At 38.4% G+C, this 27632-nt stretch overlaps 2 protein-coding genes across 2 annotated transcripts; one reads left to right on the forward strand and one right to left on the reverse strand.

Moving 5' to 3' along the window:
- Window positions 1-835: 835 nt before the first annotated feature.
- On the reverse strand, window positions 836-3107 carry LOC105055899 (L-type lectin-domain containing receptor kinase SIT2-like). Its single transcript, XM_010937915.4, has one exon. The coding sequence runs from the start codon at window positions 3105-3107 to the stop codon at window positions 1137-1139; it is 1971 nt and encodes a 656-aa protein (XP_010936217.1). The 3' UTR covers window positions 836-1136.
- A 2841-nt stretch (window positions 3108-5948) lies between these two features.
- Window positions 5949-7954, forward strand: LOC105055957 (L-type lectin-domain containing receptor kinase SIT2-like). Its single transcript, XM_010937999.2, is given in 2 exon segments — window positions 5949-7302; window positions 7305-7954. Coding segments are annotated over 2 exon segments (1989 nt in total). The 3' UTR covers window positions 7940-7954.
- The last annotated feature ends 19678 nt before the right edge of the window (window positions 7955-27632 follow it).

The raw sequence follows: 27632 nt of genomic DNA on the forward strand, positions 1-27632 counted from the left end.
AATGTAAAGTTATAATCCATTGAAGCTGCAGTCTTCTGGAGGTAGAGCTAGACTCAAAAGCAAAATCATCATAAGGATCGCTGGCATTGTAAGCTCATCAATCTTCTAATCTTTAATAAAGGACTGTGCCAACCAGTCAGAATGCAAACATACAGGCGATCAAATTACTTCCATCATATACCAACCTTGGCCATGATCTTCTTTATGATGGAAAATTAGAATTTGCATCTCAGATCACAACGTTGCAACTTGCAACATTAGGCTACACAGAGTTGAGTCTTCAGTTCTGACACATTGGGCGTCAAGGACATGTATTTTTCTCTTCCCATGTTTCACCTCCATATTGGTTCTTAGTCTCTACTGGAGCTGCAATCATGATGGTAGGAGAGAGTAAAGTAAAACAGAGTACAAGAAAACAAAATCAAGAATGTGTAAAATAATAAGAGCAACGATTGACGACAGGGCATTGGAAAAAGAGGATGGAGTAGAGGTCACTAGCACTGCTCTTATCCCCTTAGCCTGGTATTTTCATCACCATGAGATGCTAATGAACCATTCGTGATCAGAAGCCTGTCCCCGTGTCATGCAACCAATCAGAATCACTTCATATCCTTGATGAAATTGCTGCTGTTTTTGAACCCTGGTAGGGACGCCAACCAGCTGAGATATGGTTCGTCGGCGAGAATATATATTCTATTAACCAAGATTTTTGCTAATATTAAAAAAAAAAAAAAAAAAAACAATTGGCTTAAATGTTATGTGAGTTTTAGGTTTATGAAAACAAAATAGAAGAGACAAAATATGGACATGTGATTGTTTAGACCACCTAACTGAATGAAAGAAAGATTGCGAACATATCTTACATAAGCCTTGTAATAATACAACTGTACAAGTATTATGCCATGCGATAAGTGAGAGAGAAGAAGGGAGAGGAAAAGAAAGGACGAAAGTAAAACTGCTTTTGCTTCTGTCACACCTTCATTTATGCTAGATGTGGACTCTTCCAAGACATCTGATAGAAAATAGAATTGTGTGGTTCCTCTGCAAGGATGACATGAAAAGTGAAGGATTTATGATGGGAAATTTCCAAGGTTCCGACCTGCTTGTCGCAATAGCTTAATAATTTGATTTAATGATCATCGGCCTTCAGAAATAAATGACATAGTGCCCTCTGATGAGAAATACAACATTACATAATTGTCAAAGCCTTCATCCTGGAGTGATGCCCAGACTTCAGCACTCAGATTAGCAGGTGACAACTCCGGGAGAGGAACATCCCCATCCAAAAACTGCATTACCTGCATCATGCTTGGCCTAGCGCCAGCCAGGGGGTGACAACAGAGCAAGCCTAGCTTCAAAACCAATTCCACTTCCTCTACCACATACTCGCTGCCCATTCTTGGGTCACTAGTTTCAAGAATTGCACCCTTCTGCCACTTCTCCAGCACCCAGTCCACCAAAAGTATGTCATCTCCTTGTCTTTGTGGCTCTATTGGCCTCTTTCCACAAGCAATTTCAAGAAGGAATGTGCCAAAAGCAAACACATCAGTGTTTTTAGTTGCCTTGCCAGTCTTAGTGAGTTCTGGTGCAAGATATCCTATAGTTCCAACTATATGTGTAGTCTGAGGATTAGTTCCATGATCGTATAGTCTGGCAAGGCCAAAGTCACCTAACCTTCCATTGAATTCGCTGTCCAGTAATACATTGCTGGCCTTGATGTCTCTGTGAATTACTACTTTCTCCCAATCTTCATGAAGATATAGGAGGCCTGATGCCACACCTTTGATGATTTGGAATCTTTGACTCCAGCCAAGGCCAAATGCAGCTTGGTTGAACAGAAACTTGTCCAAGCTGCCATTGGGCATGAAGTCATAGACAAGGAGCAGCTCTCCTTTCCGTCGACAATATCCTTGGAGTCGAACAAGGTTCCGATGTCGGAGCTGGCCAAGGCTTACAATCTCCGCTATGAATTGTCTCACTCCCTGCCTTGATTCATGAGAGATTCTTTTAACTGCGACTTCAGCTTTGGAAGTTGGCAAGACCCCTCGATAGACCCTACCAAATCCACCAGCCCCAAGAAGACCTTCGTCCTTGAAGCCATTTGTAGCTCTATAGAGATCTTTGTATGTGAATCTTTGAGGTCCATACTCCTGCTCCCAATCTTCAAGTATCTCCGCAAACTTTTTCTTCCTCATCACCAAGTGTGTAATGACCAATATTGTAGCTAACACAAGGATTGACATAGATATTGGCAACCATATCACCATAGTCTTTGATTTTGCTTTATAAGTTTTGCGTGGGAGTGAAGGCAGCCTTGCAAGATTGAGAGGCTGAGCTTCCCCATTGATCTTGAAGCTCCACCCAAGGATATAATAAGTTGTTAGGATATTACCCTCACTTGCAGTGAAACCCACATACATGGTGTCCAAAATTATTTTGGAAAGATTGATGGTGGAGGACAGGAGAGGAAGGTTGGGTTTAGAAAGACTAAGAGGAGCTAGGGTGATATTAAATCGCATATTTCCACTATCATATTCTACCCAAACTTGCATGGGATCCCCACTTATAATGCTAAGATTGTTAAATTTGCCATCACCATTAGAAAAATAGCCGGCAGTGTGGGAATTCAGTGATCTCATCTCATTGACATCGATGCCAACATGGTTGTCATCAATATCCGAGAATTCGGGGTTCTGAGTTGTGTCGAATTCCACGGCAACAATATGGTTCGATGAGTTGCCATCGTTCTTCAGATTGAGCAGACCCAAGTATTGGCCTAGATCTCCAGAGAGCCTTTCAGTAGGTGCTATACAGAATGTAAACCCAAAAGTGCTGATGTCGGAAAACTCAGAAACAATGGCAAACACAAAGGAGGTAGAGAAAGACAGAGTTCTACCAGAGGATTTCTCTCTAAACTGAAAAGGGATGGGGTAGAAGGCCTGACCTTTGGTTTGCCGGGTGGCATTGGTTAACCTGAGAAGCCCATCAGATATGCTTGCTATGCCATCCAAGCTAAGGTTCGTATTGTTGAAGCCATCAAAGGTGAATTCATCTTCGCTGGTGACTACGAGAATTAGGAGTAACCAGAGCACAGTTCTCATAAGCATGGCTATCCTCTTGCTCTGTGGAGCTTTGATCTTCAAATGATGCATTCCAGTTCACTTACTTTTCTAATTTAGCCAATTTACTGGTCATGGGAAAATTGGACTGTTAGCCTACCATAGAAGAGTCATTGACTTGACCAGAAGGTAGCAAGGCATTGCAAGTGCTTGACAATAGAACCTAACTTAGGCCTGTTTACTGTAGAAAAATATCCCTTGTTCGATAGGTCCGGTGAATTCCATGCCTTTTGTCATGTTCCTTCTTCATTGTTAAGTGGATGTATCCTCATAAACTGGTTCTGATAGTATAGGTCTTTCCACACATGCCCCTCTGTTCCCCACCCCCTGATTTTTCTTTGTGGAGGACAACAGTGAATTTTCTTTTTCTAAGAGAGCATGTCTGTCTTCGTTCATCCAATTATTTCCAACATAATGACTTGAATGCGTTTCCATTTTTCAATTTAAAATGCACCAGAGTTCTGCATGTCAATATGCTAGCAAGTGAAGAATATACCATGAGCATATATGGGAGATAGTTTCATCTCTTACGATTCGAGAAAGCCAGAAAAAATGTTCCGAACGAATCAACTTTAGGTTTTTCTTCTATTCTGATTTACCTAAAAAACTGGGGGAATGACAGAGATGTGTGGTATCTCAAGTCTGTGGAAGAAATTTTGGGGGCCTCTGGAAGAAGAAACATCCAATGATATTGGCCAGTTGGACCCCGAAGTCTTAATTGACTTGTCCTTTCTATAGTCTCTGTATTGGCAAATTGACCAGAAAAATTACTTCCTAACAAATTAACTTAGGGGATATTTGGAAATTCTTATAGGATTGGGCTGAGAATCTTATAGCCATCTGGCATGTTGGCCCATCTAGCGTGCTTTTATCCAAATCTAGCCCAGATCCTAGCCTTTGGGCTGCAAGAAGAAGACAAAAAGATCTATGGAGAGATTTTTTTTTTTTTTTTTTTTCATTCCCATGGGATTTGGGCTGGGTGGAGTTTAGTTAAAATAAGGCCATGCTTAAATGGATAGCCCAATTCACGAATCTTATAGGATTTCTAGTCCAATCTCTTAGGAATAGCCAAACAAGCACTTAAGATTTTTTTTTTTTCCTATTCTAATTTTGCTGAAAAACTGGGGGACTTGATAGAGATGTGTGGTATCTTGAGTCAAGTCTATGCAAGAGATTTTGGGGGCCTCTAGAAGAACAGTCAATGACATTGCCTGGTTGCACCCTAAAGTCTTAATTGACTTGTCCCTTCTACAACCAATGACTTGACCAGAAGGTAGCAAGGCATTGCAAGTGCTTGATGATGGAACCTACCTTACACCTAATGACCGATGAAAAATATCACTTGTTGGACAAGTAAGTATGGTAAATTCCATGTCTTTGGTCGTGTTCCTCCCTCATTATGGAGTGGATGTCCTCATAGACCGGATATGATAGTATAGATCTTTCCATACACACCCCCCTCTTCCCCACCCCCTGGTTTTTCTTTGTGGAGGAAAATGGTGAATATTTTTTCCTAAGAGAGCATGCCTATCTTCATTCATCCAATTATGTCCAAGACAAAATAATTGATAACTAAACACATGAATTGAATGTGTTTCCTCTTTCCAATTTAGAATGCATTAGAGTTCCGCATGTCAATATGCTAGCTTGTGAAGAGTATACCATAATCATGTATGGGAGATAGTTTCATATCTTGCAATTTCAGAAAGCCAGAAAAGAAATTCTTCTTAACCAATCAACTTGAGATTTCTTTTACCTATTCTAATTTAGCTGAAAAATTGGGGGACTTACAGAGATGTGTGTATCTTCTTGAGTCAAGTCTATGGAAGAAATTTTGGGGGCCTCTAGAAGAAGAAACAATCAGTGGCATTGGTCGGTTGCACCCCAAAGTCTTAATTGGCTTGTCCGTTCTACAATCTCTATATTGGCAAATTGGTCAGAAAAAATTGCTTCCTAACGTATCAACTTTGGGACTATTTGAAAATTCCTACAAAATTGGGCTCAAAATCCTATAAGAATTGGACTATTGGCCCATTTAGCTTGCATTTTCTAAAAGATTGTCCGAACCCAGCCCAGATCTTAGCCTTTAGGCTGTAGGAAGAAAAAAAAATCTATAGAGATCCCTTTTTTCTTCCTATAGGATTTTGGCTGGATGGAGTTTGGTTAATGCAAGGTCATGCTTAAATAGATGGCCCAATCCATCAATCTTATAGGATTTTCTGTCCAATCCTATGAGAATAGCCAAACAGGCCTTTAAGAGTTTTTTTCCCTGTTCTAATTTAGCTGAAAAATCGGGAGACTTATAGAGATGCGTGGTATCTTGAGTCAAGTCTATAAAAGAAATTTTGGGGGCCTCTGGAAGAAGAAATATTCAATGATGTTGGCAGGTTGGACCCCCGGTCTTAATTGACTTGTCCTTTCTACAATCTCTGTATTGGCAAACTGGCTGGATAATTTGTAGGTCTTCGCAGCGTTGTCTCAATGAATTGCTTCAACAGATATTGTGGGATTTATGGTGGGATCAAAACTTAAACTAATGCTTTCTCTTTTCTTTTATTTTTAATCAACCACTCTGTCTATCTAGACTACATCATCAGCTTAAATCAAGTCATGACATCAAAGTTTAGCTGAGAATTCTTTGCTAACTTCATTTCAGACTCAAACTGGAGCCCACTTTCACATGCCAATGCCTGTAAATTGCCCAAGACCTCTTATGAAGACTTCCCTGCAGCACTTGAAAGAGAGCCATCCATCTCTCTTTACTAGTTAGAAAAAAAATATAAAAAGCCATAGCCAAATAATTAAAGCCTCAGAACACTGTTACCCATAATGCTGCTGAAAATTTTGGCTTGGTCTCTCCTCCTGAATCTCGTGGCCTCAAGCAAAGACACTTTTACTCTCAACGGATTCCAGAGGGCTAATCTAAGCCTGGATGGTTCTGCCTCTATATTTCCCAATGGCCTTCTGATGCTGACCAGACTGAGTAGGCATCTAAAAGGCCATGCCTTCTTCCCTGTCCCTCTTCGCTTCAAGAAGTCACAGGCCGGTAAGGTTGAATCCTTCTCTACAATGTTTGTCTTTGCACTCATCCCTGAGTACCCTAACATGGGTGGCAGTGGTTTCACCTTTACTCTCTGTCCCAGTACCAACTTTTCTGGAGCTTTTGCTAACCAATTCTTTGGCCTTTTCAACATGAAGAACAATGGTGAATTATCAAATCATATTCTGGCAGTTGAGTTTGACACAGCGCAAAACCCAGATCTCAAAGACATTAATAACAACCATGTTGGAATTGATATCAATAGCTTGATATCTAATGAATCTCACACTGCAGGTTATGTTTCTGATGATCATAATCTTGAGTTTAAGAACCTAACTCTTATAAGTGGCGAACCGATTCAAGCTTGGATAGAGTATGATGGCATCAAAATGCAACTTAATGTAACATTAGCTCCTCTCAACATGTCTAAACCCAATCTTCCTCTCCTATCTTGCAATGTCAATCTTTCAAGCATAATATTAGATTCCATGTATGTGGGGTTCTCTTCAGCTACAAGTAACATTATGTCATACCATTACATTCTTGGGTGGACCTTTAAGATGAATGGAAAAGCTCCAGCACTGAATCTTTCTAGTCTTCCTTCGCTGCCACCACGAACACTAAGTGCAGGCAACAAGAAACAACAGCATTTGACATTGTGGCTACCATTAGCGGTCTCAACAGTCATTCTAATGAGCTTTGCAGCCATCATATTGTATAGAAAGAGGAAGAACAAGTTTGCCGAGCTACTCGAAGACTGGGAGCTTGATTTTGGACCACAAAGATTCTTGTACAAGGATCTTTTTAAAGCAACTAAGGGCTTCAAGGATAAATATCTTCTAGGAGTGGGAGGTTTCGGTCAGGTTTTTAGAGGGGTATTGCACAATTCCAAAATCGAAGTTGCAGTCAAAAGAGTTAAGCATGAATCAAGAGAAGTTCGAGAGTTTATAACTGAGATGGCAAGCATCAGTCAACTCCGGCATCGGAACTTGGTGCAGCTACTGGGGTACTGTCGGCGCAAAGGTGAGCTCCTCTTAATTTATGACTACATGCCTAATGGCAGCCTCGACAAGCTCCTCTTTGAACAGCCTAAATCCATGCTCAATTGGAGTCAAAGGTTTCGAATCATCAAAGGAGTAGCTTCTGCCTCCTCTATTTGCATGAAGATTGTGAGAAGGTAGTAATTCACAGAGACATCAAAGCTAGTAATGTATTGCTTGATAGTGAATTTAATGGAAGGCTAGGCGATTTTGGCCTAGCTAGATTATACGATCATGGGACTGATCCCAAAACCACTCATGTTGTTGGAACTATGGGCTATATCGCACCAGAGCTTGCTAGGACAAGCAAGGCCACCACAAGGTCTGATGTGTTTGCTTTTGGAGCATTTGTTCTTGAGGTTGCTTGTGGGAGAAGGCCAATCGAGCCAAGTGAACAAGCAGAGGAGCAGATTTTGGTGGACTGGGTGTTTAAGAATTGGCGAAGGGGAGCTATCCTTGAGACAAGTGACCCAAGATTGGAGGGTAACTATGTGGTAGAAGAAATGGAGCTGGTTTTGAAGCTTGGATTACTTTGCTCACACCCAATGCCTGCTGCCAGGCCGAGCATGAGGCAAGTGACACAATTCTTGGAGGGCAACTTTCCCCTCCCAGAGCTCTCTCATATTGATTCAATTGCTGGCAGCTTGGTGTCAATCCAAAGTGAAGAGTTTGGTAATTGCAACATTATGCTGTATCCTTCCTTGGTGACTATTGAATCAGTACAATCCATAGGCGAATAAATCAAAATCTTATTCTAAGTACCCCTGTTTGATCTTCATATGGTTAAAATGTCACTGTTCTGTTCCTCTTGAGGCAATCTACTACCCTATTATATGTACTGTTGGCTTGTTATTTACAGCTAAATTGACTTTCTTTGTTAAGCAAATGAACATCATTTCCTCCAACAATTTTGCCTCTTATATGTGCTGTAAATTTTTTCGTTTTGACAGTTCAATCCAAGGGTATTGTGCTGTTGGGGTACAAATATAAAAGGCTATCGGACTACACAAAATTTGAGTTAGCTTGTGTTATAGCCCAAACCTCAGCCCACCAAAGCCATTCAAACGAAAAAAAAAAAAAAAAAAGGAAAAACAGAGTAGAACCGAGAAGAAGACTCCCGTAGGAGTCTTCTTCTCCGGCGAGTCCCGAGCAAATTAGGACTCCTAGGACCCCTCGGAGTCCTAGGGTGCTCTATAAGAAGACCCCCTCCCTCTTGAGACCGATCATTGGCCTCCTCCCTCTCTCTTTCTCTCCGTTTTTCTCGATCGAAGGCTGCGGACACCCTTTGATTTCTCGCCGTGATTGCCGCCGACGAGGTCTCCGGAGGCTGAGGTAAGTTTTCCTCTTCCTCCCCTCTTTCTTCTCCTTCCTCCCTATGCATTTGTGCGCGGCTGCCGGCGACGAAAGTCGCCGATTTTCGGTCGGGAAAGACACCCTGTTTTTGAGCTATTTTTCTTGAATTTTCCGATGCCGGCGATCGGAATTGATCGCCGGCCACCCTCCTCCGTGACCGGGGGAGTGATTCCCGTCAGCCGCCGGCCTCCGCCGCGGCGGCCGTGGCCCGAACGGCCGGTCAAGGCCGGAGAACCCCCACCGTCCCCTGTTCGGCCTGGAAGGAACCAAGGAAAAAGAAGAAGAAGAAGAAGAAAAAGAAAAGAAAAAGAAAAAGAAAAGAAGAAAAAGAAGAAAAAGAAAAAGAAGAAAAAGAAAGGAAAGAGAAAAAAAAAAAGAAGAAAAAGAAGAAAAAGAAAAAAAAAATAATAATAAAAATAAATATATATATATAAGTAAGTAAATAAATAAATAAATAAATAATTGAAATTGATGAGAGAGAGAGTTTCTCTCTCTTCTCTCTCTTCTTTCAGACTGAACCCTGATTTTCTCTCTCTGGAATTGGACTTTCTCTCTCTACTTTCTCTCTCTAAAATTTTCTCTCTCTAGCCTATTTCTCTCTCTTGATGGATTTCTCTCTCTCTAAAGTTATCCTTCTAAGATTAGCATAGTAGAAGGCTTCATTTGATGATTTTGATCGAGTTCAGGAAAGAGTCTGATTTTAAGTGAGGTCTTGATTTGAAATTTATTTAGATTAAATTTTGAATTAAAATTAATGTAAAAATATAATTTTGAATAATAGGCACGGAAGAATCTCCTAGAAGTTAGTCGATCTATTCATTCAGTGCTCCGTAAAAGGTAAGTAATGAATCATCTTCTTGAGATATTCCATATTTATTCTGAAAATAAATAATTATTCTCTGAAATTATGCATGATTTATGGAATTATGTTTTGAAAGAAAAGTACTTTTGAAATGTTATGGTATATCGATTTATGCACATGTTTAGTGAAATATTATGATATATATTGTGGTACTAAGTATTTTGATATAGATCGGATTTATGCTCTCAGCCTAACTATGTTTCAGTGGGCCCCGTCAATGGGGATTATACGTTGGTACTTTGTGGACCCTGCCAGTGGGGGTTGTGCGCTGGTATTTGTGGACCCTGCCAGTGGGGGTTGTGCGCTGGTATTTCTGGACCCTGCCAGTGGGGGTTGTGCGCTGGTATTCTGTGGACCCCGCCAATGGGGGTTAAACGTTGGTCATAGTCGAGGCTGTTGAGTTACGAGTGTTTTGAAATCGAATCGGATTTATGATTATATTATATGTGAATATTTGAAATTATTGGATTTGCATTAAATCAGCATGAAATATATTTTTATGTTTATTTGCAACATTATTCTTGAAAATTATATAATAACTGAAATATCTGGTTGAGATATTTGTTACTTACTGGGATGTCTAGCTCATTACCTTTCTTTCTATTTTTCAGATTCAGACAATTAATTTCGAGCGTGGGAAGAAATATTGGGATAGAGCTTTTAGAGGCGAGATTTAGCATTGTCAACTTCATTGAACTTAGATTTATTGTTTTAGTAAAAATTTTATTGGATGTAAGACATTTGATTTAATTACTTGAATTACAGTTGAATAATAATTATTTGAATTTATTCCGCTGCGATGCATTGATATCGTGATGAGATGCCTTGCATGCTTATGGAGAGAGTTCTTCATGAGTGTGCGGCGGTTGCCGCGACCCTCGATTCACAATCTCGGATCGGGGCGTGACAGCTTGTCCTCTGCTGAACCAGCCCTGAAGCTGGGCTGAACTGCGCATAACAACGCACAAGTGCTCTTCTTTTTTTTTTTCCTTTTCTTTGAGGTATCAATAGGCACAGTGTGTCTGAAGGAGTTCATTGCAAGTTAAGAGAAATAAACCCGAAAGAAGTACAAGATAACTCGCAAATTGAACTCTAATATTCCTGCAGAAAGTCTTTACAGCTGTGAAATCCTTGTCCCTAGCAAGATGGTTCCAAGAAGATAATAATATCCTGTTCTAAAAATCAAGCCTACTTGATTTTGGCCTATCAAGCCTACGGAGAAAAAAAAAATTTGAATGAAGGGAGTCTTCTTCTTCCTCCCCTTGCCCGACTAGATCAAAAACTCTTAAGACAACTAGGAACCCTAGGAAGAGCCTATAAAATCCAACCTTCCTCCTCTATAGCCGGCCACGATGAACACCGATTTCTTCCTCTTCTTCCTTTCAGATTTTTTCATTGAAGCCGTCCAAGCCCTCCTTGGGTTTGCCTCAAATTCTCACCGGAGTCGGAGGTAAGCCCCGGTCCTCCTTCCTCTCTTCCTTCCCCTTCTTCCCATGGCATAGCGCACCCTCGCCGGCTGTCGGGTTCATCGAAAAATTCATAAAAAAATAAGATCCTGTTTTGCTCTATTTGGCCGAGCCATCTCCTTCCCTTTTTCGACCACCAGCATCGCTGCCCATGGTGCCACACCCTTAGGTTTGGACCCCCATCTCTCTACCTATCTTCTTTGAAGATCATGGCTGCTGGTGATCAGCCAATGACCAGAGAAATTCAAGGAAAGGGGGGCGGTCCCCTGTTTTTTCGATTTCTTTTAAATTCTCACTGGCCAAACCTCGCCGTCAGCCATCTCTGGCTCCACCGCCGTCGGTCACTGCTGGACCACCGATCTTGCCATCGCATCCCGTCGAATCACGGGCAAACGTCCCTCTGGTCCCCTCCGTTCAACCAAAGAAGAGGAAAGAAAGAAGAAAAGAAAAGAAAGAAAAAAAGAAGAAGGGAAGAAAAAGAACAAGAAGAAAAACAAACAAAAAGGGGGGGGGAGAGAGGATTTTTTTTCTTTTCTCTCTCTCTTCTTTTTCTCTCTTTCTCTCTCTTTCTTTCTCTCTCTAAAATTTTTCTCTAAGAAAGACATATAGATCTTGTATCAGGCCATCTTTTTCTCTTTTAAAGATTCATGTTGACCTCAGCGAGATGGCTCTTAATCGATTTAGTGTCCGGATGGTCTATTGAACTGGTTATCCAGTCAATCACTTTCTTTTGTTATTTAATTTTATTGAATATATGGAATAAAATTGATCATGATTTAATATTTTAAATAAGATTATCTGATTAATTTAAGAAAGAATAAAGATCTAGGACGATCGAAGTAAGTAGATCTTATGCTCTTTATTTATTTTTAATAATCATATTTTTTATATAAAAAATTATTGTTGATGAAATCATATTTTTTATAAAATAAGGATCAGTATATGTGATATGAAAAAGCATGTTTTATTATGAGCATTGATTTCATGAATATATTTTATGAAAATACATGATTATGTTTTATGAATTTTATTATTTTTTTACCTATGTATATGTATGTTTTAAGAAAAAAAGATATAAAGATTTCAAAGGCTCTCAGATAGCTATGAATGAATTTTCTATGGGAAAGTGTCATCCAGAGCTAGCATCCATAAGAACACAGGCTCTACCAGCGAGTATAAAGTTGGCATATAAAACATAAACTTGTCGATTAAGAATACTGATCCTGTCATGAGTATAAAGTGACCATAGCACGAATATCTGTGAGTAAGATTTAAAAACATGATATGGACACATGACAAGAATGATTTACGAAATATGTTTATTAAACGTTCATGATTTATGCATGCATGATTGATTTATAACTGATTTTATTATATGTTCTATGAAATATTTTAGTTTATATTATCTATTATTTTTTAAATATTACATTATCATAAAAAATTTATGCTTGATCCGATAAGGAAGCGCAAGTTCTACTTATCGGGCTAATGTAGAGCATATTCTTTTTATTTTTTTTCTTGTACAGAGGCATAAGGTTAGGATCATCGAAGAAAATCCAGGCTTAAAAATTTACGAAGCAAGCTTAAAAATTTTGTAGTACAAATTTAGTTTATTTTATGATCATGGACTTGTAGTTATTTATTTTTGAATCTTGAGACTTGGGTTGATATTTGCTTTTGGATTTAGAAGCTCTAAACCAATTTTGGTTTAATTAAACATTTGAATTGAACTTTATTATTACTTTTATTTATGATGTATCTGTTATTATATTTAAGAAGATGAATATTGGTTTCGTGTTATCATAGACTATATCCCTTGATAGCATGGTCATGTTATGTCTCAGATTTGAGGCGTGACATTTTATGGTATCAGAGCTATAGGTTTGATCATGGATAGAACTTAAAATCTAGCAGTGGATAGTTAGATCATGTATAGTAAGATTCTGACTTAATTAAATAAAAAAAGATAAAAATTATTAACTATACTACTGTCCTATTATAGAAATGGAATAATGTAGTAAAGTATGAGCTATTGCAAGTTCATGAAGACTTAACCTATGAAGAGTTTCTCCTTCAAATTATTGATCGACAAGAGCAAGTCCTAAGGCAGCGCATAATTCCATATGTAAAGATCTATTGGAGCAATCATGAAGAGAGAGAGGCTATGTGAGAGCTTGAAGATGATGAAGTCAAGATATTCTCACTTGTTTGATAATGAAGGTATTCTAAGTTTCGAGGATGAAACTTTTTTTAACGGGGTAGAATGTAATATCCTATTCTAAAAATCAAGTCCACTCGATTTTGGCCCATCAAGCCCTCAGAGAAAAAAAAATTGAATGAAGACTCCCAACGGGAGTCTTCTTCTTCCTCCCCTTGCTCGACTAGATCAAGGACTCCTAGGGCAAAAGAAATCCTAGGAAGAGCCTACAAAATCCTCCCTTCCTCCTCCATAGCCGGCTACGATGAGCACCAATTCTTCCTCTTCCTCCTTTCAGATTTTCCAATTGAAGCTGTCCATGCCCTCCTTGAGTTTGCCTTAAATTCTCATCGAAAACCTCACTGGAGTCGATAGTACGCCCCGGCCCTTCTTTCTCTCTTCCTTCCCCTCCTTCCCATGGCATGGCGCACCCTCACCGACCGTCGGGTTCGTCAGAACATTCATAAAAGAACAAGACCCTGTTTTGCTCTGTTCGGCTAAGCCATCTAACTCTCTTTTTCAGCCACCAGCGCCGTCGCCCATGGTGCCACACCTCTAGGTTTAGACCCCTACCTCTCTACCTATCTTTTCTGAAGATCATGGCCATCGGTGATCGACCAATGATCAGAGAAATTTAAGAAAAGGAGGGCGGTCTCCTATTTTTTCGATTTCTTCTACATTCTCATCGGTCGAACCTCACCGTCGGCTATCTCTGGCTCCACCACCATCAGTTGCCACTTGTCACCGTCGGACCATCGGCCTTACTGTCGCATCTCGTTGGATCACAAGCAAACATCCCTCTGGTCCCCTCTTGTTCGGCCAAAGAACAAGAAAGAAAGAAGAAAAAAAAAGAAAGAAAAAAAGAAGGGAAGAAAAAGAAAAAATGGAGAAAAAAAAAGGGAGAATTTTCTCTCTCCTTTTTTTCTCTCTCTAAAATTTTTTTTCTATCTTTTTCTCTCTCTAAAATTCTCTCTCCTCCATTCTCTTTTTAAAAAGGATCTATAGATCTTGTATCGAGCCATTTTTTCCTCTTTTAGGGATTCATATTGACCTCAACGAAATGACTCCTAATCGATTTAGTGTTCAGATGGTCTATCGAATTGATCATCCGATCAATCACTTTCTTTTGTTATTTAATTTTATTGAATATATGAAATAAAAATTGATCATGATTTAATATTTTAAATAGAGTTATCTGATTCATTTAAGAAAGACTAAAGATCTAGGACGATCGAAGTAAGTGAATTTTACACTCCTTATTTATTTTTAATAGTCATATTTTTCATACAAAGAATTATTATTGATGAAATCATATTTTTCATAAAATAAAGATCAGCATATGTGATATGAAAAAGCATGTTTTATTATGAGCATTGATTCCATAAATGTGTTTTATGAAAATAGCATGATTATGAGGTATGAATTTTACTATTTTTCTATCTATGTATATGTATATTTTTTTAAAAAAAAGATATAAAAATTTTAAAGACTCTCATATAGTTATGAATGAATCTCTATAGGAAGGTCGACATCCGAAGCTAGCATCTATAAGAACACAGGCCCTATCAGCAGGTATAAAGTTGGCATATAAAACATGTGTTGGGAATAGTGTCCCAAAGTCAATCGTCAGCCTGTTGACGGTTGTGCTCATTTTTGTATATGTATATGAATTATGAATCAATAAAAATTATTTTGGTATTTTTCATCACAAAATGTTTCATCTTTTAATGAACTCCTATATTGTGGTGAAGTCCTTAAGACTATTTAGACTCGACAAAGGAGGATTTGTCGTTTAGTCCTTAAATCTGTTCGCGATCAAATGATACGTTGTTACCAAGGACGACAATATTTATCAAGCATAGGTCGTTGTGTGCCATATAGGTTGGTTGTCCTCTTAACCAATGAGTGTGGAGACACTGATATGGCATACAGGTGAGATGTAAGGGTACATCTGCACTGAACGTGACTGACTCCGGAGCTATTTTTGCTGTCAAGATTTGCTACGATGGAATATGGGTATAAATATTTTTCTGACCTGAGACCGCCATGGTTACTTGCAAGCAACTCACTGCACTTAGGCACTGGACTACCTAAATTTCTAATTCAGTGACGGAAGGCTGTTGGGTGTAGTCAAGTACTTGACTTGTCGGTGCATGTGTCAAGATGGGATTGATCACTTCAGTTTAGGAGCTGTGTACAGTCGTGTTTCAATTTAGCAAAACCTTGGCCAGGATAGTCTTTGTGAGAAGTCACAGGACTGTTTGAGTTGAGCACGATTCGGATGATCTAATCAGGGTGGACAGTTTAATCCTGAGTCGTCCTAAATACAGAGGTCAAAAGGATGAATTATACAGTAATCATATTCACGTAGGTTCTGAGTGTTGTGATTGCGACTATTCAACCTATTCGATCATCGAGTATCATTGCTAGATGGTCACTTCGATTAGTACAGGAATTGGTTTCGGTGCTACCGGCTTAGGTTCGAACCTGCAGGGTCACACACATTAGAGGTTCCTATCTGATCTGATGGCTGATGAAGAGTCCTAATGCTTGTGGACTATGAGTCCTACGTGTCTGAGACTCTGTGATTGAGAATCAGGATTCTCTGATCATGAGTCCCACACATTTTGGCTACCGAGGTCAAGAGTCCCACTAGTTTGGGACTCTTCGATCAGGATTACATATCGATGAATTCTGATGCCCGATTACCCATCGGATTTAGACTCAATATTTATGAGAGGTTTAATTAGTGATTTAATTTCTAATTAACTCAATTTGATTGAGTAATTATTTTTGGATCAAGTCCAATTGAATTGGATTCAGTTGGGTTTGACCCGATTAGGTTAAAAGTTGACCTAATCATCGAGATGGCTTGGTCCCTGATTTGATCAGAGGTTGGGCTTAATCAATTCCTGATTTGATTAAAATTTTATTAAATCTAATTAAGCCTAATTTAGTTGGGTTTAAATTAGTCTAATTGGGCTTAACTTATTTGGTTCAATTAGGTTGGTTTAAATAATGAAACACCTTGACCCATTCTCCCTGCGCCACCTCACTTCCACTATGCCCATTTGAATTCACGAGAAGGAAGTTCTCATAAATTTTTCCTCACGCAAAGCCCTCCTCATGCCCTACTTTAATGCACCAAATGAGTGGATAAGGATGATTGGTTGGCCATTCAAATTCAAAACAAAGTTTGAATTTGAATGAGCAACCAATCTTAGCGCCTTGACCTTATCCTCTTTTAGCACCCCATTTATTACATGAAAAAATATTTCTCATGAAATCACTCATGCACAAATTAAGCCACACTCTCCTCTTCTCACACCCTTAGTGGATAGGGATAAATTGATTTCTATTTGAATTCAAAATTTGATTTGAATTTAAATGTGCAATTACTCATCTTTATCCTCTCACGTGGATAAGACATTTGACATTATTTTAAAAGGAGGAGAAGAGTGGGGTGTGTGCAAAAAAAATTTTGGAGAGAAAATCTGGGCGTGAGGAATCCTTGTGTGCAAGGTGAAGGTCTATATCCTTCCGAGAGAAAAAGAAAGAAAAGAAAGAAAAAGTGTGCGCAGGGTTTCAGTGAGTTCTTCAGGGTTTCAACCTGGAGTTCGAGAAGTGAGAAGGTGAGCTACGAGTATCGTAAGCCCACCAAATTTTAGAAAAATCTTCAACATCCTCTCAAGCACGTCTGTTGATAATCTGGAGCATCCAAAGAATTGATAGATATCGATCGAAGGAGTTCGATCAGCATCGACCGTCGAAAAGACTCTACAACGAGCTAGCACTCATGAGGAGTCGATCAGACCGGAAGCTTCATGTGGATGATCCGCAGAGGCCAGACACGTTGTGTGACTGCATCACAATAATCAGACTCTCCCGATGGTGATCAGATTATGGCGATCTACTATCCGCACAAAAGTATTGTGTTCTGAACACATTACAGTAAAGTGTTTACTGTTCAAATTCGAATTTCAAATTTAAAATGCATGCATGCTATATATCATATTTAGATCCTAGTGTAGGATAAATTCTTATTAATTAATTAGATTAATTAATAATTTTTATTATAAAATAATAATTTTTTTTAAAAATTAAAATTACCATTTTACCCCTGCACTAAATTTTTCTCACAAATGGTATCAGAGCGGGTTCTTAGATATGATATATATATTTGCATGCATAGATTAAGTTGTAATCTAAAAGTTTAAATTTAAAATTTAAAATTTGAATTTTGAAAGTTGTTCGAAATTCAAAATTCAAAAATTTGAAACTCAAAATTTAAAATTTGAATTTTGAAATTTAAAATTCAAAATTTAAAATTTAAAATTTGAAATTTAAAAATTTAAAATTTAAAATTTGATTAAAATTTCAAATTTTAAGTTCAAAATTTAAAATTCAAAATTTAAAATTCAAAAATTTGAAATTAAAATTTAAAATTTGTTTGAAATTTGAAATTCAAAATTTAAAATTTAAATTTTAAAATTGGTATATTTAGATATACTTGATCCAAGTAGCAAGTAATCGAATTGGGTTGGTTGCCATGGCCGTCCGGTTATAGGAGAAAAGTAGGGTTTAAAGGCCTTCTCTTCCCATTCGATGGGGTCTCCTATGGCGGTAGGGGTGCCGATGCAATTTATCCCATGCAGATGAAGTAGCGAAAGGAATATTCATGATTTATTTTGATTGAGTTATTTTCTGTTATGTAATTAGCAATAGGATTGCTATTTATGAAATGTGCTGATATATTTGTGTAATAAGTCAACATATTTGGTGAACAAAAATAAAACCTTTCAAATTTGAAAATTATTTTTGAAATGCCAAATCCTGACCCATCAGCCCAAATACTTAATTAAAAGAATTAAGTATTGTCTAGTAGGTCTAGAATTGTGAATTAAGACCTAAGACAATTGAATAAACTTGTGGATCAATGGGTTAGATGGATTAGGTCCATAATTGGGTTAGACCTAAGGTTAGCTTAAAGAAATGGACTCAATTAGAGTAATTGGTCAAATCTAATCAAAAGTTGAATTAGATTAAGTCAAGGATACTCTAGTCTCAACTCCAATAGTTGTAGTTGAATGGGTCCATGTCTTTAACTAGATCAAGATGGACTTAATTCATGGCTACACGGTGGAACCCTATTTACTAAGTTGATCAAATTAAAACTAATGAACCGGTTGGTGTCTAAGGTAAGTTTGGCAGTTTGACCAGTGATTTTTAAGCGGGAGCTACTCGTAGTGATTCGATCTCTGACGAGTTAATGGATTATCCCTACCACTGATCTCACTTACCTGGCCAACCTGGTGAATTAGGTTTTAATTAGATCACTTGGTGATTAAGGCTCACCCATGCCATTAGGTAAATCAGTTTGACTGATTTAGGTGCTCCTAATGCCAGCTTTAAGTAAATCTTTTTTAGTCTGACTTGGTGAAGTCAGTAGGAGGATTGAAATTGGTTGGATATTTTTTTCTCATCTATTCTTTAATAAAATCCTCAAAAATTATTAGGTCCTAAAAATGATTAAGTTATAGTGATAACTAAGTCATAGCCTCCCATTAAGTGAGTGATAATGAGTCTATTAGTTTAATAATCATTGGAGGCCCAAAGGCCTGGTGCTTATTGACTAATGGAATTATCATTCATAATATGATAATTTAGTTTGAGTCTTTCTGATGGTGGTCAGGTTGATCGACCAAAGTCGGGCCTGATCATTATTGATCTGATTCACCAAATCAAGTCATGTTAATGGTTGGACCTAACCAGATCTTTTCAGTGGAGACCAAAGCCTACTGATTAGGTTCTAGGGCAAAATCAATTACTAGAAGTTGTTTACAGAAACAACTGGTTATGAACCTACCCATAGATGCACATGGGTTGACCAACCAAAATTGGGCTCGTGTGTAGTCTGTGTGGATTCTAGTACCCACTAAAGAATTAAAGTAATTCTCGAATTGGAGGTTGAGGCTACCAGTTCGTAAAAATATTAGGAGAAACTTTAGACTAAAGTCCAAGTCTTTAGTATTAATAATTTATGTACTAATAGAGGTCTGATTTTCCTTTATGTAGCTATGGCCACTATCCTGTCGCTCCGATCATTATTAGATAATGACAAGCTCATGGAACCTAATTTCGATAGCTGGTATCGAAAATTAAAAATCGTCCTTGAGCATGAGCGAATCCTTTATGTAGTAACGGATCCGGCACCTAAGGAGCCAGCCCTGAACGCTAGAGGGACGGTCCGAGATACTTCAAAAGTGGCTCAACGACCGCACCACCGTCCGGTGCATAATGCTGGCGGCAATGAATGATGAGTTCAGCCGCAGGTTTGAGAACGTCCAGCCATAGGAGATGCTTTAAATATTGAATGACTCTTTTGGCACGTTTGACGACGTTGAAAGGTACAAAACTAGTTGTGCCATTTTCAATGCTCAGATGAGGGATGGAGCCTCAGTCACTGATTATGTACTGTACATGATCGAAATGATTGAGAGCCTAAGTAAATTGGATTTTCTCCTGCACGAGCAGCTCGGTAAGGATGCGATCCTTAATTCTCTGCCCAAGTCCTTCCTTCCCTTCCTTACTCATTTTTGAATGACAAAGCCTGCAGTGAACTATCACGGGGCTACAGAACTTTGAGAAGGATCACTAGCTCCATAAAGAGTCGGTGAATGTTGTGGGAGGGTCTTCTTCTGGTCATCGACCCTTTAAGAAAGGGAAGAAGAACAAGAAGAAGAAGAATAAGAAGGTGCAGCTGCATGCTAGGACGTCTGCACAGGATCAGACCAAGAAGCGCAAGCCTGACCAGAGCCAGGCGGAGTGCTTCTTTTGCAAGAAGCAGGGGCACTGGAAGAGGAACTGTCCTCTATACATTGCCTCACTGGATCCGAACAGGTCAAAGAATAAGCAAGGTACTTATATGATAATACCTTGTAACTTTTCCATTTGTGATACTACTGCCTGGGTATTGGATACCGGAAGCCCTTATCATATTTGCAATTCGATGCAGGGTCTGCAGATCGGTAGGAGATTTGATGAAGGTGAGAGATTCCTGAACGTTGGAGATGGAAGCAAAGTTCTAGTTCTAGCATTAGGAATCATGAATCTTGTAATCAATTCTCAAAAAATAATTCTGAGTGAATGTCACTATTGTCCAAGCTTTTTATTAAATATTATTTCTGTAGGCCTTTTGGCCATGAACGGTTATCAATTTTTAATAAAAGAAAATTTTGCTATATCATTTTGAATGGTGTTACAATGTTTGTTGGATAACTTAATAATAAAATTTACTTTCTATCACAACCTGTTAATGTGGTTCAAACCTCTGATAAACGTCCTAGAATAGATAATGTGTCAAAAATCTACCTTTGGCACTGTAGGCTAGGTCATATCAATAAGAATAGGATAAACAGGTTGGCTCAAGAAGGAATTCTTGAAGTAGGTGATTATGAATCACTTCCAACCTGTGAGTCCTGTCTTCTTGGTAAAATAACCAAGTCACCTTTTATTGGAAAAGGTGAGCGAGCTGGAGAACTCTTGGCTCTGGTACATTCTGATGTATGTGAACCCATGAGCTCAAGTGCAAGAGGTGGATATTTCTACTTCATAACCTTCACAGACGACCTATCGAGGTATGGGTATGTCTATTTAATGAAGCATAAGTCGGAGTCGTTTGAAATGTTCAAACTATTCTGAAATGAGGTAGAAAAATAAACTGAAAAGTGTATTAAAACTCTTCGATCTGATCGAGGAGGTGAATACCTTTCCAATGATTTTCTGACATATCTTGGAGAGAATGGATTCTCTCTCAGTAGATACCTCCTGGAACACCACAACATAATGATGTGTCTGAAAGGAGGAATCGGACCTTGTTGGACATGGTTTGATCCATGATGGGGTTTACTGGTCTGTCGATCTCTCTTTGGGTATGCACTCGAATCGGCTTGTTACCTTCTAAATAGGGTTCCGAGTAAGTCTGTAACCAAAATGCCATATGAGATATGGATAGGACGTAAGCCAGTACTCTCGCACTTTAGGGTTTGAGGGTGTCCGGCTTATGTTAAACGTTTAATTACGGACAAGTTTGGACCTAGGTCTGACAAGTATAATTTTATAAGATACCCAAAAGAGACCAAAGGGTATTACTTCTACCTAGCTGATGAGCAAAAAGTGTTTGTCAGTCTTAAGATAATCTTTTTGGAAAGAGAATTTCTTGGTGAAGGGACTGTTGCCTCTAAGATCGAACTTGATGAAATTCGACAGGTGAAAAATCCGACGCAAGCTGCTGAACCGGATTTGATTAGATCAGATCTGGAGCCCATTGATCAAGCACCCTTAAGGCGATCTGATAGAGTACCACATCAACCAGACAGATACTATGATTTCTTGGTCCGGGACGACGATCCTATCGAACTTGATGAAAATGATGAGAATTCGATCACCTACATGGATGCAATGCAGAGATCCGACTCTGAGAAATGGCTAGAGGCCATGAAATTCGAAATGGAGTCCATGAAGGTCAACGATGTGTGGATATTGGTTGACCCACCCGAAGGAGTAAAACCCATAGGGTGTAAGTGGGTCTTCAAGAGGAAGAGGGGCGCAGATGGAAAGATGGAAACCTATAAAGCCCGTCTGGTTGTCAAGGAATATCATCAACGTTATGGTATAGACTATGACGAGACGTTTTCTCCTGTGATAATGCTCAAATTCATTCAGATTATGCTTGCAATAGCTGTCCATCTGGACTATAAAATCTGGCAAATGGATGTGAAGACAACTTTCCTAAATGGAGAGCTGGATGAAGAGGTGTATATGATACAACCTGAAGGATTCACATTCACTGATGAGTCTAAGGTGTGCAGACTATAGAGGTCCATTTATGGACTTAAGTAGGCATCCCGGAGTTGGAACATACATTTTGATAGGACGATCAAGACGTATGGCTTCATTAAGAATGGAGAAGAGCCCTGCATTTATAAGTGGACTAATGGTCCAGTAGTGATATTTTTTGTATTGTATGTGGATGATATTCTCTTAATCGAAAATGATGTCCCTGCATTACAGGGAATAAAGGTTTGGCTGTCGTCACAGTTCTCCATGAAGGATCTGGAAGAAGCTTCCTACATCCTAGGAATGAGGATTTATAGGGATAGATCTAAAAGGTTGCTTGGTTTATCCCAATCTACGTACATAGATACTATACTGAAGAGGTTCAGCATGGAGAATTCTAGGAAAGGCTATCTACCGATAGACCATGGAATTTCTCTCTCGAAGAGGGATTGTCCGACAACACCTCAAGAGAGAGAGCGTATGGGTAAAATTTCATATACTTCGGCAGTGGGATCTATCATGTACGCCATGACATGTACACGATCAGATGTGGCATACTCACTAGGGGTAGTGAGTAGATACCAATCTGATCTAGGGGAGAATCACTGGAAGGTTGTTAAAATCATCTTGAAGTATTTAAGAAATACTAAGGACCAGTGGCTTGTTTATGGTGAATCGGACTTGAGACTAATAGGGTTTACAGGCTCTACTTTTCAGTCTGATCACGATGATAGCAAAAATATGTCAGAATTTATTTTTATCCTTAATGGTGGGGCTATCTGCTGGAAGAGTTCCAAGCAACACACAGTGGCTAATTCAATTTGCGAGGCAGAGTATGTCACTGCATCAGATGCTGCCAAAGAAGCGGTGTGGCTGAGAAAATTCATCACCGAGCTCGGAGTAGCACCCTCCCTTGTTGGTCCAGTTCTGCTCTACTGTGATAGCTCTGGAGCCATTGCTCAGGCGAAGGAACCCAAGGCACACCAGCGGACGAAGCATATTCTGCGCCGCTACCATCTCATCCGAGAAATTATGGATCGAGGTGACGTCGACCTTCAAAAGATTGACGGAAAGGAGAACCTGACCGACCCATTCACTAAAGCCATTGCGGTGAAGGAGTTCGATGACTACAAGTCGAAGATGGGTATTAGATACTGCATCGATTGGCTTTAGGCCAAGTGGGAGATTGTTGGGAATAGTGTTCCAAAGCCAATCGTCAGTCTGTTGATGGTTGTGCTCATTTTTGTATATGTACAAGAATTATGAATTAATAAAAATTATTTTGGTATTTTTCATCATAAAATATTTCATCTTCTAATGAACTTTTATGTTGTGGTGAAGTCCTTAGGACTATTTAGACTCGACAAAGGAGAATTTGTCGTTTAGTCCTTAAATCTGTTCGCGACCAAATGAATGTGGAGACACTAGTATGGCATACAGGTGAGATGTAAGGGTACATCTGCACTGAACGTGACCGACTCCAGAGCTATTTTTGCTGTCAAGATTTGCTCCGATGGAATATGGGTATAAATATCCCTCCGACCTGAGACCGCCATGGTGACTTACAAGCAACTCACTGCACTTAGGCACTGGACTACCTGAATTTCTAATTCAGTGACGGAAGGCTGCTGGGTGTAGTCAAGTACTTGACTTGTCGGTGCGTGTGTCAAGATGGGATTGACCACTCCAGTTTAGGAGCTGTGTACAGTCGTGTTTTAATTTCGCAAAACTTTGGCCAGGGTAGTCTTTGTGAGGAGTCACAAGACTGTTTGAGTTGAGCACGATTCGGATGATCTAATCAGGATGGACAGTTTAACCCTGAGTCGTCCTAAACACAGAGGTCAAAAGGATGAATTATACAGTAACCATATTCACGTAGGTTCTGAGTGTTGCGATTGTGACTATTTGATTTATCCGATCATTAGGTACCATTGCTAGATGGTCACTTCGATTAGTACAGAAATTGGTTCCTGTGCTACCGGCTTAGGTTCGAACCTATGGGGTCACACACATTAGAGGTTCCTATCTGATCTGATGGCTAATAAAGAGTCCTAATACTTATAGACTATGAGTCCTACGTGTCTGGGACTCTGTGATCGAGAATCAGGATTCTCTGATCATGAATCCCACACATTTTGGGTATCGGGGTCAAGAGTCCCACTGGTTTGGGACTCTTCGATCAGGGTTACATATCGATGAATTCTGATGCCGATTATCCATCGGATTTGGACTCAATATTTATGAGAGATTTAATTAGTGATTTGATTGCTAATTAACTCAATTTGATTGAGTAATTATTTTTGGATCAAGTCCAATTGAATTGGATTCAGTTGGGTTTGACCAGATTAGGTTAAGAGTTGACCTAATCGTCAAGATGGTTTGGTCCCTGATTTGATCAGGGGTTGGGCTTAATCAATTTCTGATTTGATTAGGATTTTATTGAGTCTAATTAAGCCTAATTTAGTTGGGTTTAAATTAGTCTAATTGGGCCTAACTTATTTGGTTCAATTAGGTTGGTTTAAATAATGAAACCACCTTGACCCATTCTCCCTGCGCCACCTCACTTCCACTGCGCCCATTTGAATTCACGAGAAGGAAGTTCTCATGAATTTTTTCTCATGCAAAGCCCTCCTCACGCCCTATTTTAATGCGCCAAATGAGTGGATAAGGATGATTGGTTGGCCATTCAAATTCAAAACAAAGTTTGAATTTGAATGAGAAACCAATCTTAGCACCTTGACCTTATCCTCTTTTAGCGCCCCATTTATTACACGAAAAAATGTTTCTCATGAAATCACTCATGCACAAATTAAGCCACGCCCTCCTCTTCTCATGCCCTTAGTGGATATGGATAAATTAGTTTTCATTTGAATTTAAAATTTGATTTGAATTCAAATGTGCAATTACTCATCTTTATCCTCTCACGTGGATAAGACATTTGACATTGTTTTAAAAGGAGGAGAAGAGTGGGGCGTGTGCAAGAAAAATTTTGAAAAAAAAAATTGGGCATGAGGAATCCTTGTGTGCAAGGTGAATGTCTATATCCTTCCGAGAGAAAAAGAACGAAAAAAAAGAAAAAGTGTGCACAGAGTTTCAGTGAGTTCTTCAGGGTTTCAGCCTGGAGTTCGGAAAATGAGAAGGTGAGCTACGAGTGTCGTGAGCCCACCAAATTTTAGAGAGATCTTCAACATCCTCTCAAGCACGTCTACTGATGATCTAGAGCATCCAAAAAATCGACAAACATCGATAGAAAGAGTTCGATCAGCATCGGCCATCGAAAGGGCTCTACAACGAGCTAGCACTCGTGAGGAGTCGATCAGATCGAAAGCTTCGTGTGGACGATCCGCAAAGGTCAGACATACTATGGGACTGTATCACGATGATCAGACTCTTCCGACGGTGATTAGATTACGGCGATCTACTACCCGCACAAAGGTATTGTATTCTGAACACATTACAGTAAAGTGTTTACTGTTCAAATTCGAATTTCAAATTTAAAATGCATGCATGCTATATATCATATTTACATCCTAGTGTAGGATAAATTTTTATTAATTAATTAGATTAATTAATAATTTTCACTGTAAAATAGTAATTTTGAAAAAGTTTTAAAATTACCATTTTACCCCTGCACTAAATTTTTTCCACAACATGAACTTGTTAATTAAGAATACTAATCCTGTCATGGGTATCAAGTGACTATAGCATGAATATCTGTGAGCAAAATTTAGAAACATGATATGGACACATGACAAAAATAATTTATGAAATATGTTTATGAAATTTTTATGATTTATGCATGTATGATTGATTTATAACTGATTTTATTATATATTCTATGAAATACTTATTTTGTATTATCTGTTATTTTTTAAATATTACATTATCATTGAAAACTTATGCTTAATCTGATAAGAAAGTGCAAGTTCTACTTACTGGCTAGTGTAGCTCATATTCTTTTTATTTTCTGTTCTTGTATAGAGGAATAAGGTTAGGACCAGTGAAGAAAATTCAGACTTGAGAATCTACAAAGCAAGCTTGAAAATTTTATAGTAGAAGTTTAGTTTATTTTATGATCATAGACTTGTCGTTATTTATTTATGAATCTTGAGAATTGGGTTGATATTTGCTTTTGGATTTAGAAGCTCTGAACCAGTTTTGGTTTAATTAAATATTTAAATTAAACTTTATTATTACTTTTATTTATGATGTATCTGTTATTATATTTAAAAAGATGGATATTGACTTCGTATTATTATGGGCTGTATTCCTTGATAGCATGATCGTGTTATGTCCCGAATTTGGGACAAGACAAAGAGAACAGCCTCTTGATCATATGAATTAAATCCATAATGCAAAAACCTATTATTATGACCCAAGCCCAATTAAGAAGACCCAAGCCCCAAACCCGAGCCGAATTAAAAAAAAAAAAAACAAAGGATATCGGGAAGAAGAAGACTCCCGTTGAGAGTCTTCTTCCCATCGTGGAAAGGAGAGGGAAATCTGAGTAAAAAAAAATTCCTCTATAAAACCCAAGCCCCTCGCCTCCTCCTTCATTAATCACCAAAAATTTTTCTTTTATCTTCTTTTTCTCTTCTGATTTTTTGTTGTTTATTTGCTCACGGATTGAAGGCTTTTGCTGATGAATTCATGGCCTAAAAACCTCCACAAAGAGCAAGGTATTCTCTCCTCGATCTCCTCTTAATTATAAACTAGAACTTTTGCTATTTTATTTCTATTTTTTTTGGAGAAAATTTTCAGAATCAAGAACCCCCGATTTTGAGTTCTTATTTTGGATTTTTTCGATGCCTTTCAGTGCCATCCGTCGCCGGCGAGCACCCAGATCGGGTGTCGCGGTTGCGCTGCCCTGGGTTGGGACCTCCCCACTCATCGTTCTGGTGAGATCCCGTGGGGGATTTGGATGGGAAAGAAGGGGGGACCACGTCCCCTGTTTCGATCTAAATGGAAAAGAAGGAGAAAAGAAGAGGAAAAAGAAAAAAAAGAGAGAAAGAAAGAGAAGGAGAGAGAGACTTCCTCTCTCTACTCTCTCTCTTAAATTTTTGAAAATTGATGAATTTTAAAAATAATAATAATAATAAAAATAATAATAAATACAAGAAGAGTTTCTATGGATCAATCAAAAAATCCTGGACGCTGTCATCTAGTCGATCCATGTGAGGACATTGGGTTTTAAAATTTTTTATTTTTTTTAATTTGATAAAATTTTGTTAAAAAATATGATATTTGGCATATCAGGTTCAGAGAAGGATTTTCAGGATTCTTAGGATTTCTAGTTTGGATTTCTTTTGAGGTAAGTAGTGTTTTACTTTTACTAAATTTATCTGATAAATTATAAATTTAAATTATATTAATTCATGGCTTGCTTGTGATTAAAAATAATTATTAAAAAATATTTATGATTGAAGATAATTGTTGAAAATTATTTATGATTGAAGATATTTGTTGAAAATTATTTATGATTGAAGATATTTGTTGAAAATTATTATGATGATGTATGATCTTAAAGAATGATATGATTGATTGATTCAAATATCATTTATTTATATTATTATTGAAATAATATATGAATTGGAAGATAATATGAATTGACAATTTGGCTATGTAAAGGATCCCGTCAATGGGGATATATACGTTGGCAAATGATTTATCCTGAGGGTTTATGTCGCCAGCGAGACCAGTGACATGTCACCAGCGAG

Source organism: Elaeis guineensis, chromosome 13 (assembly GCF_000442705.2).
Source record: "Elaeis guineensis isolate ETL-2024a chromosome 13, EG11, whole genome shotgun sequence".
NCBI lineage: Eukaryota > Viridiplantae > Streptophyta > Magnoliopsida > Arecales > Arecaceae > Elaeis > Elaeis guineensis.

Excerpts from the sequence above, each read along its gene's own strand:
- LOC105055899 (XM_010937915.4), bottom strand. The coding sequence starts at position 3,107 with ATGCTTATGAGAACTGTGCTCTGGTTACTCCTAATTCTCGTAGTCACC.